This window comes from Pleurodeles waltl, chromosome 7, assembly GCF_031143425.1.
Source record: "Pleurodeles waltl isolate 20211129_DDA chromosome 7, aPleWal1.hap1.20221129, whole genome shotgun sequence".
NCBI classification, from domain to species: Eukaryota; Metazoa; Chordata; class Amphibia; order Caudata; family Salamandridae; genus Pleurodeles; species Pleurodeles waltl.
Window position 1 is genome coordinate 1,456,976,872 of NC_090446.1, and position 13,271 is coordinate 1,456,990,142.

The 13,271-nt window shown below is 39.8% G+C and overlaps 1 protein-coding gene across 3 annotated transcripts in view; it reads right to left on the minus strand.

The window, feature by feature from the left end:
• The window catches only part of LOC138246477 (uncharacterized), a 194,570-nt gene that overhangs the window by 49,415 nt on the left and 131,884 nt on the right, over positions 1–13,271 (minus strand). For all 3 annotated transcript variants that reach the window (XM_069201115.1, XM_069201116.1, XM_069201114.1), the window contains exons 17-18: positions 9,781–11,001; positions 3,612–3,671 (exon numbers count right to left, since the gene is read on the minus strand). In XM_069201115.1, the coding sequence (XP_069057216.1) occupies positions 3,612–3,671; positions 9,781–11,001 (1,281 nt within the window). The remainder of the gene's footprint in view (positions 1–3,611; positions 3,672–9,780; positions 11,002–13,271) is intronic.

Consider the following 13,271-nt stretch of genomic DNA (forward strand, 5'->3'; position numbering starts at 1 on the left):
TGGGCAACTCGATCAGAAAAACAAAAAAGTTATGGAATGAGTGTGTGATTAAATCCCTCTGTACTCAATTGATAGTTCTTTTTCTCTCTGATCGACTGAAAACTCGTACCAACCATTTTAAATCTGTCTTGGCATTTGCGCATAATGGAATTGCAGCATCTAATTTTATTTTTTTCCATCAAGTTTTATTTTTTAGCATTGAATGACATATGTATTTTGTTGCAGGCTCTTTTCATTTGACATGTGTTGTTAGACCTGACAGGCTTAGGGTGGTCATCCCCTAACTGTTTCACTGCCACCCTCTACTTTTCTGACACTGTTTTTGATAGTATTAGGACTCTGCACACTTTACCACTGCAAACAAGTGCTAAAGTGCATATGCTCTCTTCCTTAAAACATGGTAATATTGGTTCATACCAAATTGGCATATTTGATTTACTTATAAGTCCCTAGTAAAGTGCACTACATGTGCCCAGGGCCTGTAAATCAAACACTACTAGGGGGCCTGCAGCACTGATTGTGCAACCCACATAAGTAGCCCCTTAACCAAATGTCCCAGGCCTGCCATTGCAAGGCCTATGTGTGTAGTTTCACTGCCGCTTCGACTTGGCATTTAAAAGTACTTGCCAAGCCTTGAACACCCCTTTTTCTGCATATAGGTCACTCCTAAGGTAGGTCCTAGGTAACCCCTAGGGCAGGGTGCTGTGTAGGTAAAAGGCAGGAAATGTACATATGTGTTTTATATGTCCTGGTAGTGAAAAACGTCTAAATTCGTTTTGCACTACTGTGAGGCCTGCTCCATTCATAGGCTGGCATTAGGACTTCCCTCGTATAGCTTTGAGTGGTAGATTGTGATCAGAAAGGGGTAACCAGGTCTTATTTAGTATGGCCAAAATGATAATAGAAAATCCTGCTTATTGGTGAGGTTGGATTTGATATTACTATTTTAGAAAGGCCACTTTTAGAAAGTGAGCATTTCTCTGCACTTACAAAAACATATATGTCTCACAGCCTGTCTGCAGTCAACTCCTGGGCTGGGCTGGTTGACAGCTCTCTTGTGCATTTCACCCAGACAACCACAAACACAGGACACTCAGTCACACCTGCACTCATCTGCATACTTAATGGGTCCTCCTGGGCTGAAAGGGTGGAGGGCCTGACACTAACATTTCAAAGGTTAGTGGCCTTCCCTAACACAATGGACTGTCAAATGCCCCACTGGGGCCCAGGCAGCCAGGACTGTACTGAAAGGGGAACTTGTGCACTTCAAAATCGCTCTTTGAAGTCTCCCCTACTTCAAAGGCATTTTTGGGAATTAAACCTGGGTCTCTGACCCGACAACTCAGATACTTCTGGACCTGTACCTGAACTCTGTCAGAAGACCTGTCTGGTTGCCCCAAAGGACTCGCTGGACTGCGTTGCTGCAAAGGACTCCTGACCTGCTTTTGCCCTGCTGCCCTGCTGGCCTCTGACTGTGTTGGAAGGACTCTGCCTTCCCTAAAGTGCTCTCCAAGGGCTTGGATTGAGCTTGCCTCCTGTTCTGGGGTCTCAGGGACTACAAAGATCTCCACTGCTAGCTTTTTGCTAGTACACCAACTTCAGAGGCTTTGGAATGACTTCAGCAACGTCAGCGGCGCCGCAGCCTGCTCCCACTCCATGGACCTCGCTGCCCACAAAGACTCCAGCCTGCAACGCAAGTCTGATGTTACTGCGACTCCGCTGACGTCAATCAGAATCATTGCGACACTGCAAATTCAACACATCATGTCCTGATGGACCAGAACCAGCGACCCTGCTGGGTCACAAGTAATCGACACATCGCAGACGACGCATCATCTCCCCCTGCATCCAGATGGAGCCGACGCCGTACCTGCACCAGCTCACAGCGCTGAACTGACGCCTCTCTCCTTGGAAGTCATAAGGGACTGATGCCTCACCGACTTCATCAATGCCTCTTTCCAACTCAGTGTGACATCCTTGTTCTTCGTTTTCAAAAGGTACTGTACCGGGGGGTTCGAGTGACTTAGTGACCGGCACCGGTGATGTCAGATTGTTGGGAACGATTCTGTCAATGACGCTGTGAAGGCACCAGTTGGATCTTTTGTGTTTTTTAGGTGCTTTGCTTGTGTACATTGGATTTTCATTGTTTCAAGAGTATTTTATTCAGATAAATATTATCTATTTTTGTAAACCTCTGTGGTGTATTTTTGTGGATGTTTTTACTGTGTTACTGTATGATTTTTTGCACAAATACTTTACACATTGCCTTCTAAGTTAAGCCAGACTGCTCAGTGCCAAGCTACCAGAGGGTGGAGACAGGATAATTTGGATTGTGTGTGACTTACCCTGACCAGGATTGTGGCCCCATTTGGACAAGGGTGTACACCTCTGCCAACTAGAAATGCTATTTCTAACATGTGTGCATTAAATCCTATTCGTTCAAAAAGGCAATAGTGTTTAATATAGAGGTGAATTACAGTTGAACTGAAGTCCTTATCATAGATCAACTGTTTACTACTACAATACCACCTTTTAATTACTTTCTTTACTATTTTGCCTGTTCAATATTTATAGGCTTGCCAGCAAAGATGTCTCTTGAGTGTGATAACAAGAAAAAGAGGTTTGAAAAGAAGTAATTAGATTGGGCTAAGAGCCTAGCAATATGTTTCTTTTATTTTCTAGAAGCTTCAGATCGGTGCTAAGACATGTGATTCATCAAAAAAGAGAGTCTGAATTCCACTTTTTGCCTTGTGGAAAAATGTATAGTTGATGCAACAGGGCTAGAATGGTTGTGGTGGCAAGCAAGCAAGCAAGGATGTGGGTCTGGTTGGTTCACCTGGAAGAGAACTGACAGATGATGTAGATCTCATCTGTTTTTAATAAAAAGTAATGCCAAAGGCAGTAGAGATAACCAATATTTAGCAAAAGCATATAAGTTAATCACAGCATATACATCTTCTTGGGTGGGTTGTTATTTCACTTTGTTAAAGCCTGTAGTCGTATTCTGCTTCTACCTATGACACCAAGAGATAATGAGGGAGTTCACTCAATCATGAGCTCCATTGTTCTGTGAGTGACAGCATTTCACATAATCACATGTGCAGAACTGTCTGCAAATAAGTGTGTTTCATTGTCACAACTGGTGGTCCAGTTTTTAGTTTTGGATTTTTCCTTTCATAGATCCTCTTTCATTGTGTCCTTATCCATTAATTATTTTTATTTTTTTAAGGAAAGGTATTTTTTGAGCACTACGCTTACTGTGGGTCATCAAGTTTGCTTGCAGCCATGGAGTTCCATGCTGTATCACCTTCAACAACATCTGTATCTCATGTCCACAAATGTATGCATGCTAGCTCACTGCTCACGTCATCAAGTGCACTCACGAAACTAGATTCACCTGCTTCTGATCCTTCCACATAAATGCTTGCTTCCCACTGTTGCAAGAGTTGGAGCACAAATTGTAGAAATCACATGGTACGGCGGCCATCTCTGGGTTCAGGGAACATTAATCACACTCAAATATACTACTGGAGCTTGACTTCTTTAATCTAGCACAAAATAAGCCTCACATCACTCATCCCACTAAAATACCTGCCGATCACAAGACTTACCTGAACTGGGCATCTCAGCGCTTACGTCCTCTGTGGTGGTGAGTTCTGGAACATTAAGTTCTGTAAAGAAAAAAATTAAAGGGAGTGAAGTCATATTTTTTAGTTTGCCAACTAAGTATTGGCAACTGCATATCTGTTTATCAACAATTCAGCAATTATTTTGAAAGAACATTCAAGAATCATAGCATGAGTGCAAAAGGATTAAGCAGTAATCCTTAAGGTGCACTTGAATACGGATGACTTTCCCAAAAGCCTAACACAGACATTGGGTTTGCTACAAACTTTGAAACTAGTAGCAAAGAAATTCTTGGATGACACCAATAATGGTGGTAAAATTGGTGATCTAAAAACATGACAGTGGCAATCTGAATACCAACTATTTAATCCAGAAGGTCAAAGGGAAAGGTGCATCATCATAAACATAATTAAACTTCTGAGATATGTTAGTCTGTTAAAAGACTCAAGAGAAAACTGGTAGAAGTATGAGCAATGGAAATGTTTTAATTGCAGGTAGTCTACAAGTGTCATAATAGCCCTCATGTTATGATGCCTACTGCATTTAGAAGCAACATGCTTGCAATGCTCAACAGTGATACACTACGCACAATTCCATTCCAAGGCACCCACTGCGATGTTTACAGAGTGACCCTCTTGGAACAGTATTGTACAGAAAATATCATAGTTTTACCATTCCAAGTTGGCAAACACATTGTTTCTGTCTGGGGGCATTTTTTGAAGGTATAAAACAAGGACATAATATTCGGACTGCCGATCCAAGACGGCCATTGGCTTCCTTGTTTGATTTGTTTTGCTTCCTATCATGAATAAGGGGTAACTTTTCTTTACTACTGTATTCATAGCTGAACTAATGGTCCAAGCTATTGAAGTGTAATTGCTGGTTCTTTTGGTTCATATAAAGTGGATAATGCACATTATTACTTGCATCTTTCAAACATTGTAGTACGTCAACTTTTTAAAATTCATTCCAGTTTCCTAGGTGCTAGAAGTGATACTTCTTACTGCTCAACAACAGAGGGGGTTGTTCCAATGAACAAGACGATACATGCTACGTATGCTAGCATATATATCTTTTGCTTCTGTAAACAGTGCATGTATTTATTTTCTTCTTCACCAATGTGTAGTTGTTATATGCAGCAAACTGTATGCTGAGTGACAGCTTTTAAACTTTTTTTCTTTTCCATTACCTGAGTTTCTCTGAAGTCAATTTTTAGATGCATCCTACAGGATGATGCTCTATTACTGAAAACAATGTTTACAACTGTACTACCACTTGGGGATCCTGGTCACAAGGATCCTACTGGGGTATTACTGTGTTATAAAAGAAACAACTAAGAAACTTACTATAAATAATATGTATGCATCCATGAAATATTCAATACTTAAGAAATGATTGTGTAGATTTAGGGCTTCTTTGAACAGTTTTCTTTTGTAATTTGTCATCTCATTTAATTTATAATGTTACAATGGCAAACCTCTCCAGAATGTCTATTTTCTGCACTTTTTCCAAAAGTTAAATTCACCAAAAGTTAAATTCACCTTTCAACTTGAATTTGAATTTGCTAAATCTGTCAACTTTTCTTTAGACATCCATGAGATTGTGAGGAGATTGTATTTGCACTATTTCTGGAATTGAGAGAGGTAACACATGTGTTTCACCTTTTGTGTTTTTTGGTGAGAGTGAGATGCTTTAACAGTATTTAGCAGTTGTTAATTCTCATGGCAGCAGATTGCTTAATGTGTGATGAAAGTACTGTTTCTTTCTGCAGTTTTTAAGTTTTAGATTCCTGCCTGACAGTTTGAGTATTATTTGTTTGAGTAACTGAAAAAAATGAAAACCTTTCAATCAATTATACTTTATCCTTTAGATCAAGCAGTTCATGTTCTCGATGTCTGTCTTTGCCTCTGGAGTTTTAGGAGAAAATTTGCATTTTTTTTACTTTAATTGACATTTGTTTCTCAAATGGGCAGAGGAACGGCACCGGGCAGCTTCAGCTCTTACAGCAATTTTGTACAAGGTCCACGGGAAGGATACTGTTTTCAGAGCAAAAATCGATGGATCACACAAGGGATGTAACCTTCACCACAGAAGGACATCCGGGAACGACATTAGCTGTTATTGCATAATTTGTCGTGTGGAATCATTCCCATAAATGGGGGCAAAGAATGCGTTGCTTTGCTTGTTTTTGATACTTCAGATTCCTTGAATGGTGGACTCTGAGGCCCTTATTTATACTTTTTTTTACCACTGCATTTGCATCGTTTTCTGACGCAAAAGCTGCGCAAAGTTACAAAATACCATTGGCCCATATTTATGTTTTTTTAGCACTGCATTTTGATGCAAAAGCAGCGCAAACTTACAAAATAATTATGTTGTAAGTTTGCGCCGCTTTTGTGTCAAAATGCGGTGAAAAAAAATATATATATATGGGCCAATGGTATGTTGGAAGTTTGCGCTGTTTTTGCATCAAAGTATAAATATGGGCCTGAGAGTGCACACTTTTGCACAACTACCTGTAAATATTGAGTGGGTTCTGTATAATAGCATGCTGAGAATGTGAGTGAGCTGAGGCACTGTGGGATTACTAATTTTGTTATAATATCAACAGACCACTCATTTATGTTCTCAACAGGGAAACATTTATGGAATAAGAGGCGATGATGATATGATGATACAGCTTTATAAGCTGGACATTTTTATTTTATAGACTCTGAGGGTCCAAGGCTATGCAAATATAGCTGTAAATATTTGAATGTGTTCTAGGTACAAGTTTCAACGGTTTGATTAGGTTTAGTGGGAGTAGTAGTTTTGTCCGAATTTTAAAGTTAGTGAGCCAAAAGAGATCAAGGGGAGGAGTGTGCAACCACTGAGAGAGTGTCTGAGAATTGGGCGAGTCGACAATTTATTAAATTGTCAGCTGTAGAACAAACATATCAATGCCACAATCATATGTAGTCAGATAGATCAAATGATGTCTTCCAGGTATTTCCCTGTGATTGACTCATAATTAGTTGCAAACACATGTAATGTTTTTAATAGTGTGCGAAAACAAATTTCACGTGTTCTTAACTTTATTAATTGAGAGATGTGGTTTGCAGACCTATATTTGAGGTCTTGTGAAATCATTACTGAGATCTCACTGCATTATCTGTATTTGAATTGGTCAAATAGCTTCTGCTGAAATGAAGCCACGAAGTTAAAATAAAAACTGTTTTTTTCTTGTCTTTCTTCTTTGCTGAAAGAATGGCATCCAGAGGCCAGATATAACATGATTGCATGAAAGGTGGTTGAGAGTTCTGTAGGAAGGAATTGAGTCAGTCGTTTCTGCCAGTTGCTTATGGAGGAAGAGCAGTTGCTCCTCCGGAGCAAAGATTACTTTGTCTGATAATCGTCATCCAGTTGACACCACAGATTACAATCTCCCAGACCCGTCCTGCCATATCTGCTATTAATGGAACTATCATGGGAGGAGAGATTAGATAGATTTTAAAAACGCAGTGTCTTCGTTTTGGGGAAGAGAGGCTTGCATTAGAGCAACCCTTCCCATGACAGACTATTTCACACTTTGAAATGTATATTTAGTTTTCAACATCAGCAAATACATAATGATTTCCCCAGTGTATAGTGTATTGGTAAAGATGTAGACAATGTTGCAAATGTTTAACTGGTGATCAAATATCTTCAACCTCTATATTGAGTCACTTGGCGCCTCTACTTGCAGATAACAGCCACAGGATTCACCAATGTGCCAATGATACACAGCTCAAGTTGAAAGTCTTCTCTGTTTAAGGAATAATTCCTCACACACTGTCTGCACATCACCCTGCCCTTTATGTCCAGCATCGACCTTAAGCTCAACACAACCAAGACAGAGTCCCTGTTATTTGGCAAGAACTTTTCCATCTATGCACCCAGGATCTTAAACAACATCCCTTTATGTATCAGGGCCGACCAAGCCTTGATCCTGTTTAGGAAAGAGTTGAAGACCACCTCTTAAAAAAACACTCCAGTACAATGAATGATCCTTTTACAACCCAGCTTTCACGCCTATTACTCGTAGACTTCATGCTTGTCTTTAACCATGTACAGTGATCTATTACCCTTTTGGTAGTTTCATGCTATGGCAGTACCATATTCATACATATGAACATAAGAACAAAAAACAGGCAAAATATTAAAAGCCTGGCTGCATGACATGATTCACTTGGGTTCACCCTGGACACCAATCTCACCCTCAAGGACCACATTGCAAAAAGAAATAAAAACAGCTTGTTACCAGCACTCTTGTCTAAAGAAGGTGAAACTGTTTCTTCAACAAAACGACTGCAGTTCAATCGCTCATACTCTTGTCTCCGAATGGTGGTAATGAACTAAATAATGGCTTTCCAGACTTCATCCTGGCACTCCATAATGAAATGCATTTCTCATCCAGGGCCTGAAGAAATATGATCATTTGAGCCCCATCTTGATGGAATACATTAAACTCATTTTGCCGGCCTGCACTATATTGAAAACCAGTTTAATGACTTACAAAGCCATCATGACACACACACCCCGCTTTTGTTGAGGACATGCTCACCATTTCTGATGGTCTTGGTATACCCACAGCCCAGACAGTATCAGACACTAGGCTAAAATGTGTAAAAAGAAAATTAAAAAAAAATCAGCAGCAGGCATTTTCTGTCTATGCACCAAGGATGTGGACCAGTATCCTTGTGTCCATCGTGACAACCTCAATGTTGCTCTTTGAAGAGTCCCAAGTCACAATGCTTTAACAGTCAACAAACCAGATGTGTCTCCTATCACACAATGACGCAGTGTTTTTCTTTGATCATGTATATGTCTCTGCTGCCTTTTGGCTAGGTTCTCACTATTGGAATAAAAACTTCATATTTGCATCCATAGGTATTTTCTGCATGCTGTCCGGTGCCACTGGCATGTGGTATGTGTTTTTTTTATTATTTTAATTTTGTTTTTTCTTACTTCGCATGAGTGACCAGACAGTTCCAAATTGTGGCATCCCATTTGTAATGACTTGAAAGATAACTGGGAATGGTAGAATAGCACAGAATAATAGGCACGACTAATGGCAATATCATTAATCCAAAAAGTCCTAGCTCAACTGTATTGACCAGTTTCACAATAACCTGTTGCAGGCTATTACAGGAGGGATATACTATCTAATAAACATAGACCAGTTTATGATCAATTTATGATCACCAAAATAAGGATCAATTAAGCTCAGGTTAGGAAGTCAGCAAACAATTGACCTCTCCTGATAAATGTTGATGAGGCAGGGTGGGCACTAGATAGGGGATGAAGCACAATGGCAATGACTTCAGAGGGAGTGGTAATCTAGCTTGTAGTGTCTTTGAGTTTTAAAGCATGTGAAAGAGAGGAAAGACTAAAGGAATATAATATATGTCCATCTCGTACACATTTTTAACTATACATCCAACGCATTTACCAGGTACATGGAGGAAATAGCCATCTGCAACACACGTTTGCTGAGTTACCATTTAACCTCAGTTTACACTGTTGCATGTTTCATTTAGGGACCCGTCAATTACCCCTGGAGCCACCCGTGCAACAGGAGTACAGTGCTGGCTCAGAAAATCTGATGATAAAGCATGTCCACTGAGTGAGAGGGAGGGTTACCACCATCATTTAATAAATAGCAGGGCAGTACTTGGAAAGTGTTATATAACGAACAGGTATAACTATAGTTCTGAAGTCTAAATGAGTCCGGCACATCTCATGTTTCTCGTAGAAGCACCTAGTACTTTTTGCTGTGTACATCAGAGGACCGGATGTTTGCATCCAAAAATAATTAGGTATTTTATCAGCACTGATTTAATTTCATCTACCCAAAAAGAATGTGCTAGTATGTTAGTTAAAACCTAAATGTCTTTTCTTAGCAGTGGAACTCTGGTATTTTCACATTGATATTTGTTTCATTGCTCGAAGGTCAGTGCTCTGATGGACATTTCCTTTGAAAAACCTAAATGATAAACATACAATATTCGGATCATTGCATTTTTACAACTGTATTCCATGGCACGTTATTATAGTACTACTTTATAAAATATAGTGAACCATGCATCGCATGAAACACAGAAAAAAGGCAGTATATTGAAAAAAAGTATTTACCACCAATGGGATTTCCTGGCTTTTCAATGGCAGGCTGCTCTGGATAACTGATAATCACGAGTCCAAATAGTGCACCGGGTGTTTCCACTATGTGGGTGGTAGGCTTGTTGCCAAACTCATATATTGCTGTGGCATAGTCAGTTCCAGGAATTGGTTTCCACTCAATATTAGAAAGTGATTTTCCATCAAAGGTAATTAGAGGCACTGCTGATATTTTCACTATGAGGATTGCCCGATTTTTTTCAACTTTGGGGTTACTTGTAACTTTATACTTGGAGGCATATCCCATAGCGTGTGGGATGTTGAGCAAGTAGGGTTCATATAACCTGTCCCCAATTTTCCCTGCTGTGCCGTAATATGTCACCTGGACCAGCTGATCAGCTGTGATGGAGAAAGTGGTCAATTCCGGTATTCCAATCTGGGTTACCTCTCCAGCTTTCAAGGTTTGGCTTTGCTTGTGGTCTCCTACTTGAAACTGTATATTAGTAGGTCGGGAGGCAACAACAAACACCAGGTCAGTATTTCCTGGACTTGCCAATGAAGGGAAGAGGAATTCTTTTCCCCATTGGCTGACTGGATGAAGAGAAATAGTTACTTGATAAGATGGGGTGACTGTCTCAGGACTGCTATAGCCACTGAATACTGCAATGGGTTTTGTGGCAATGATTCTAGTGCCAGACAAATTGCCTTTGCTTTTCATGCGGATCACCTCAAAAGGTTTGAGGGAGGCAGTGATTTTAGTTCCTGGTTTGTACGTTTGTCCTTGGAAAACCACAGTTTCAGTAGGGTAGATGTCAACATTGTTTGGTTCTTGAAAATTGGCAATTGAAAACTCTTTATTATCATTTTCCGATTTCCCAGGAGGTGTCAACACATAATACTCAACTCCATGTTGTTGTAAAGGAACAGGTTCAATGGTCTCAACACGGGAGTCTATGTGGAGGAAAACGTTCAGTGATATTGGGTTTGCTGATGTAATAATAAATGGAGCAGCTCCTGAATCTTTCTGCAGGATCCCAGGAGGAATAATGATTGTGATGGTGGTCGTCTGTCCCTTTTCTAGCGTCACTTCTTTCCTAAACTTGGCTGGTTCATAGATGATGGTGACAGTGGTTGGCTCCTGGGCAGTGACTTGGAACTCAAACTTCACAGGCTTCTCAGTATGGATTGTTGGGATGGGAATAACAAATTCCTTCCCCGCAGGCACTGGCGGCTTTTCACCTAGAACAAAAAAGATCACATCATCACTGGCCTATCGCTCTCTATTGTAAATATTGTAATCTAGATGTATGTATCATTCACTTGGCAAATCACTCAGAAAAACAAATACATGATAGACATAATGCTTGATTAAATCATAGCCATCTCTAATTACACTGGGTAGCAATCAGGTCCATATTTATTTTTTTCAACTATAGCAAATATGTCTTGGCCTTTGCCAATAGGGGCTTTCCAGCCCCTATGTTTTTTTTCCATCTCATGTTTTTATGTTTAACTCTGAATGATTTAGCATTTTATTGCGGGACCTTTTCATATGACCAGTGGGCATGAAAAAGTAATAGTACAGCAAGACATTAGTCTGCAATATAGAAGTGAATTTCTGTTCAAGTCAAGGCTGTAATACACCCTGTTGTTCAGTAGTACAGTTATACATAAAGCTTTTTTACCATTCCAAGATGGCAGGCACGTTCTTTGTAAATTTAGTTACTATTTTGAAGCTATAAAACAAGAACACAATTTGAACAATACCTTTCCAAGATGGCCATTCGCTGCTATATTTAATTTGTTTTATTTTCCATCATGTATTTTGTTAGTTGCTGCTTAGATTTAGTTTGTATTTAAACTGCAGTAACTTTTCTATAGAACTGTATTAATAAGCAAAATAATTCTCCAAGCTATTACATTGTAATATGGCAGAAATGTTGTTTACATCAAGGTCATATTAGACAATAAGCTTAACTCTTTCAAACATTCTAGTACATGCCAACTCTTTTCAATTCCTTTCAGTTTCCTTAGTACTAGATTTGTTAATTTCTGGCACTTGGCAACAAAGGGTGATTCTGCAATGAATAAGAAGTGATACCTGCTATGTATGTTGACATATATTTGTTGTTTTTTTGTAAACACCTTACATATTTTTATTTACTTTTTTGCCAATTTCTATGTTTTTTATGTACAGCGGAGTGTATGCCACTGAGATACAGCATTAGAGCTTTTTTTCAAAATTAATCACACATCCAGGAAATATTAAAAACTGAACAGTTGAATGTGTAGTTTTTGGCTTCTTTGGACAAGCTTTTTAAATTAATCATCTCATCATGATCTAGCAGGCTCTGTTAAGTGTATGGAAATAATTTTCAAATGTGTGCTTACATTTATTAATTGACAATGGGAGTTCTAGAGTTATATTTGGGGAATTGTGAAAGCATTACTGAGATCCCACTGTATTATCTACATTCGAGTTGGGCAATTAACTTCTGCCTAGTCGGTCTTCTTTACTGGTAGAATGGAACCAATGAATGTAAGGGCCATTAGCTACCAGGTTCTTTTTGTCACCGGGTTACTAGGATATTAAAGTGAAATCTCAGCAATGATCACATAATGAGATCTCCATAATAGCTGATCACAATATTTCTAAACTGCATTGCATTGTACACCTTGCACTTATGGAACGGTTACTCTAAGTGAAGCAATTTTGAGTTGAGGCTTAGTCAGCCCGATAGAGCTGTGCAATTTATTAACGAAGAAAATAATATGGCAAAGAACTGCTTTTACGCCCTAAGTCAGCCTTCTGCAACTACATTGCTGACCTCATCACCTCCCTCGCCATAAAGTCCAACAACTGCATTTTCCTCAAGGACCTCAACTTCCATCTTGACAACCACAATGACATCAACAAAATCAAACTCTTCAACAGCAAGTACAACATCAAACTCACCCAAATCGTCCACGACCCCAAACACACCGCAGGCCACACGCTAGACTCCATCTTCACCTCCAGCAACCACTTCAGGTACAGCACACCATGGAAAATACCTGGACTGACCACTCCATTGTCCACTTCAACATCACAAGCTCACTGACCTCTGCCCCACTCTGCCCAACGCTCTCCACTGCAGCTGAGAAAAGTCTCAAATGACACGTGAACCAATGTCCTCAATACCACCCCACCCTATCTCCTTTAACAATGTAGACTACACCATCAGAACCTTCAACAATTGGATCATGAGCTGCACCACCAGAGTCGCTTCTATTGACAACAACACAGAAGGTCCATAAAGCAGGCTAGCTGGTACACTGGGGACCTCAGAACTGCTAAACAACACTGTAACCCTGGACACCAACCTCACCCTCAAGAAACAAATTGCAAAAAAAATAAAAACAGCCGGGTACCAGCTCCTCATTCTAAAGAAAACAAGTGCAGTTCAAGCCCTCATTTGTCTCTGGATAGTAATAACGCCCTGCTTCATGGCTTTCCAGACTCCACCCTA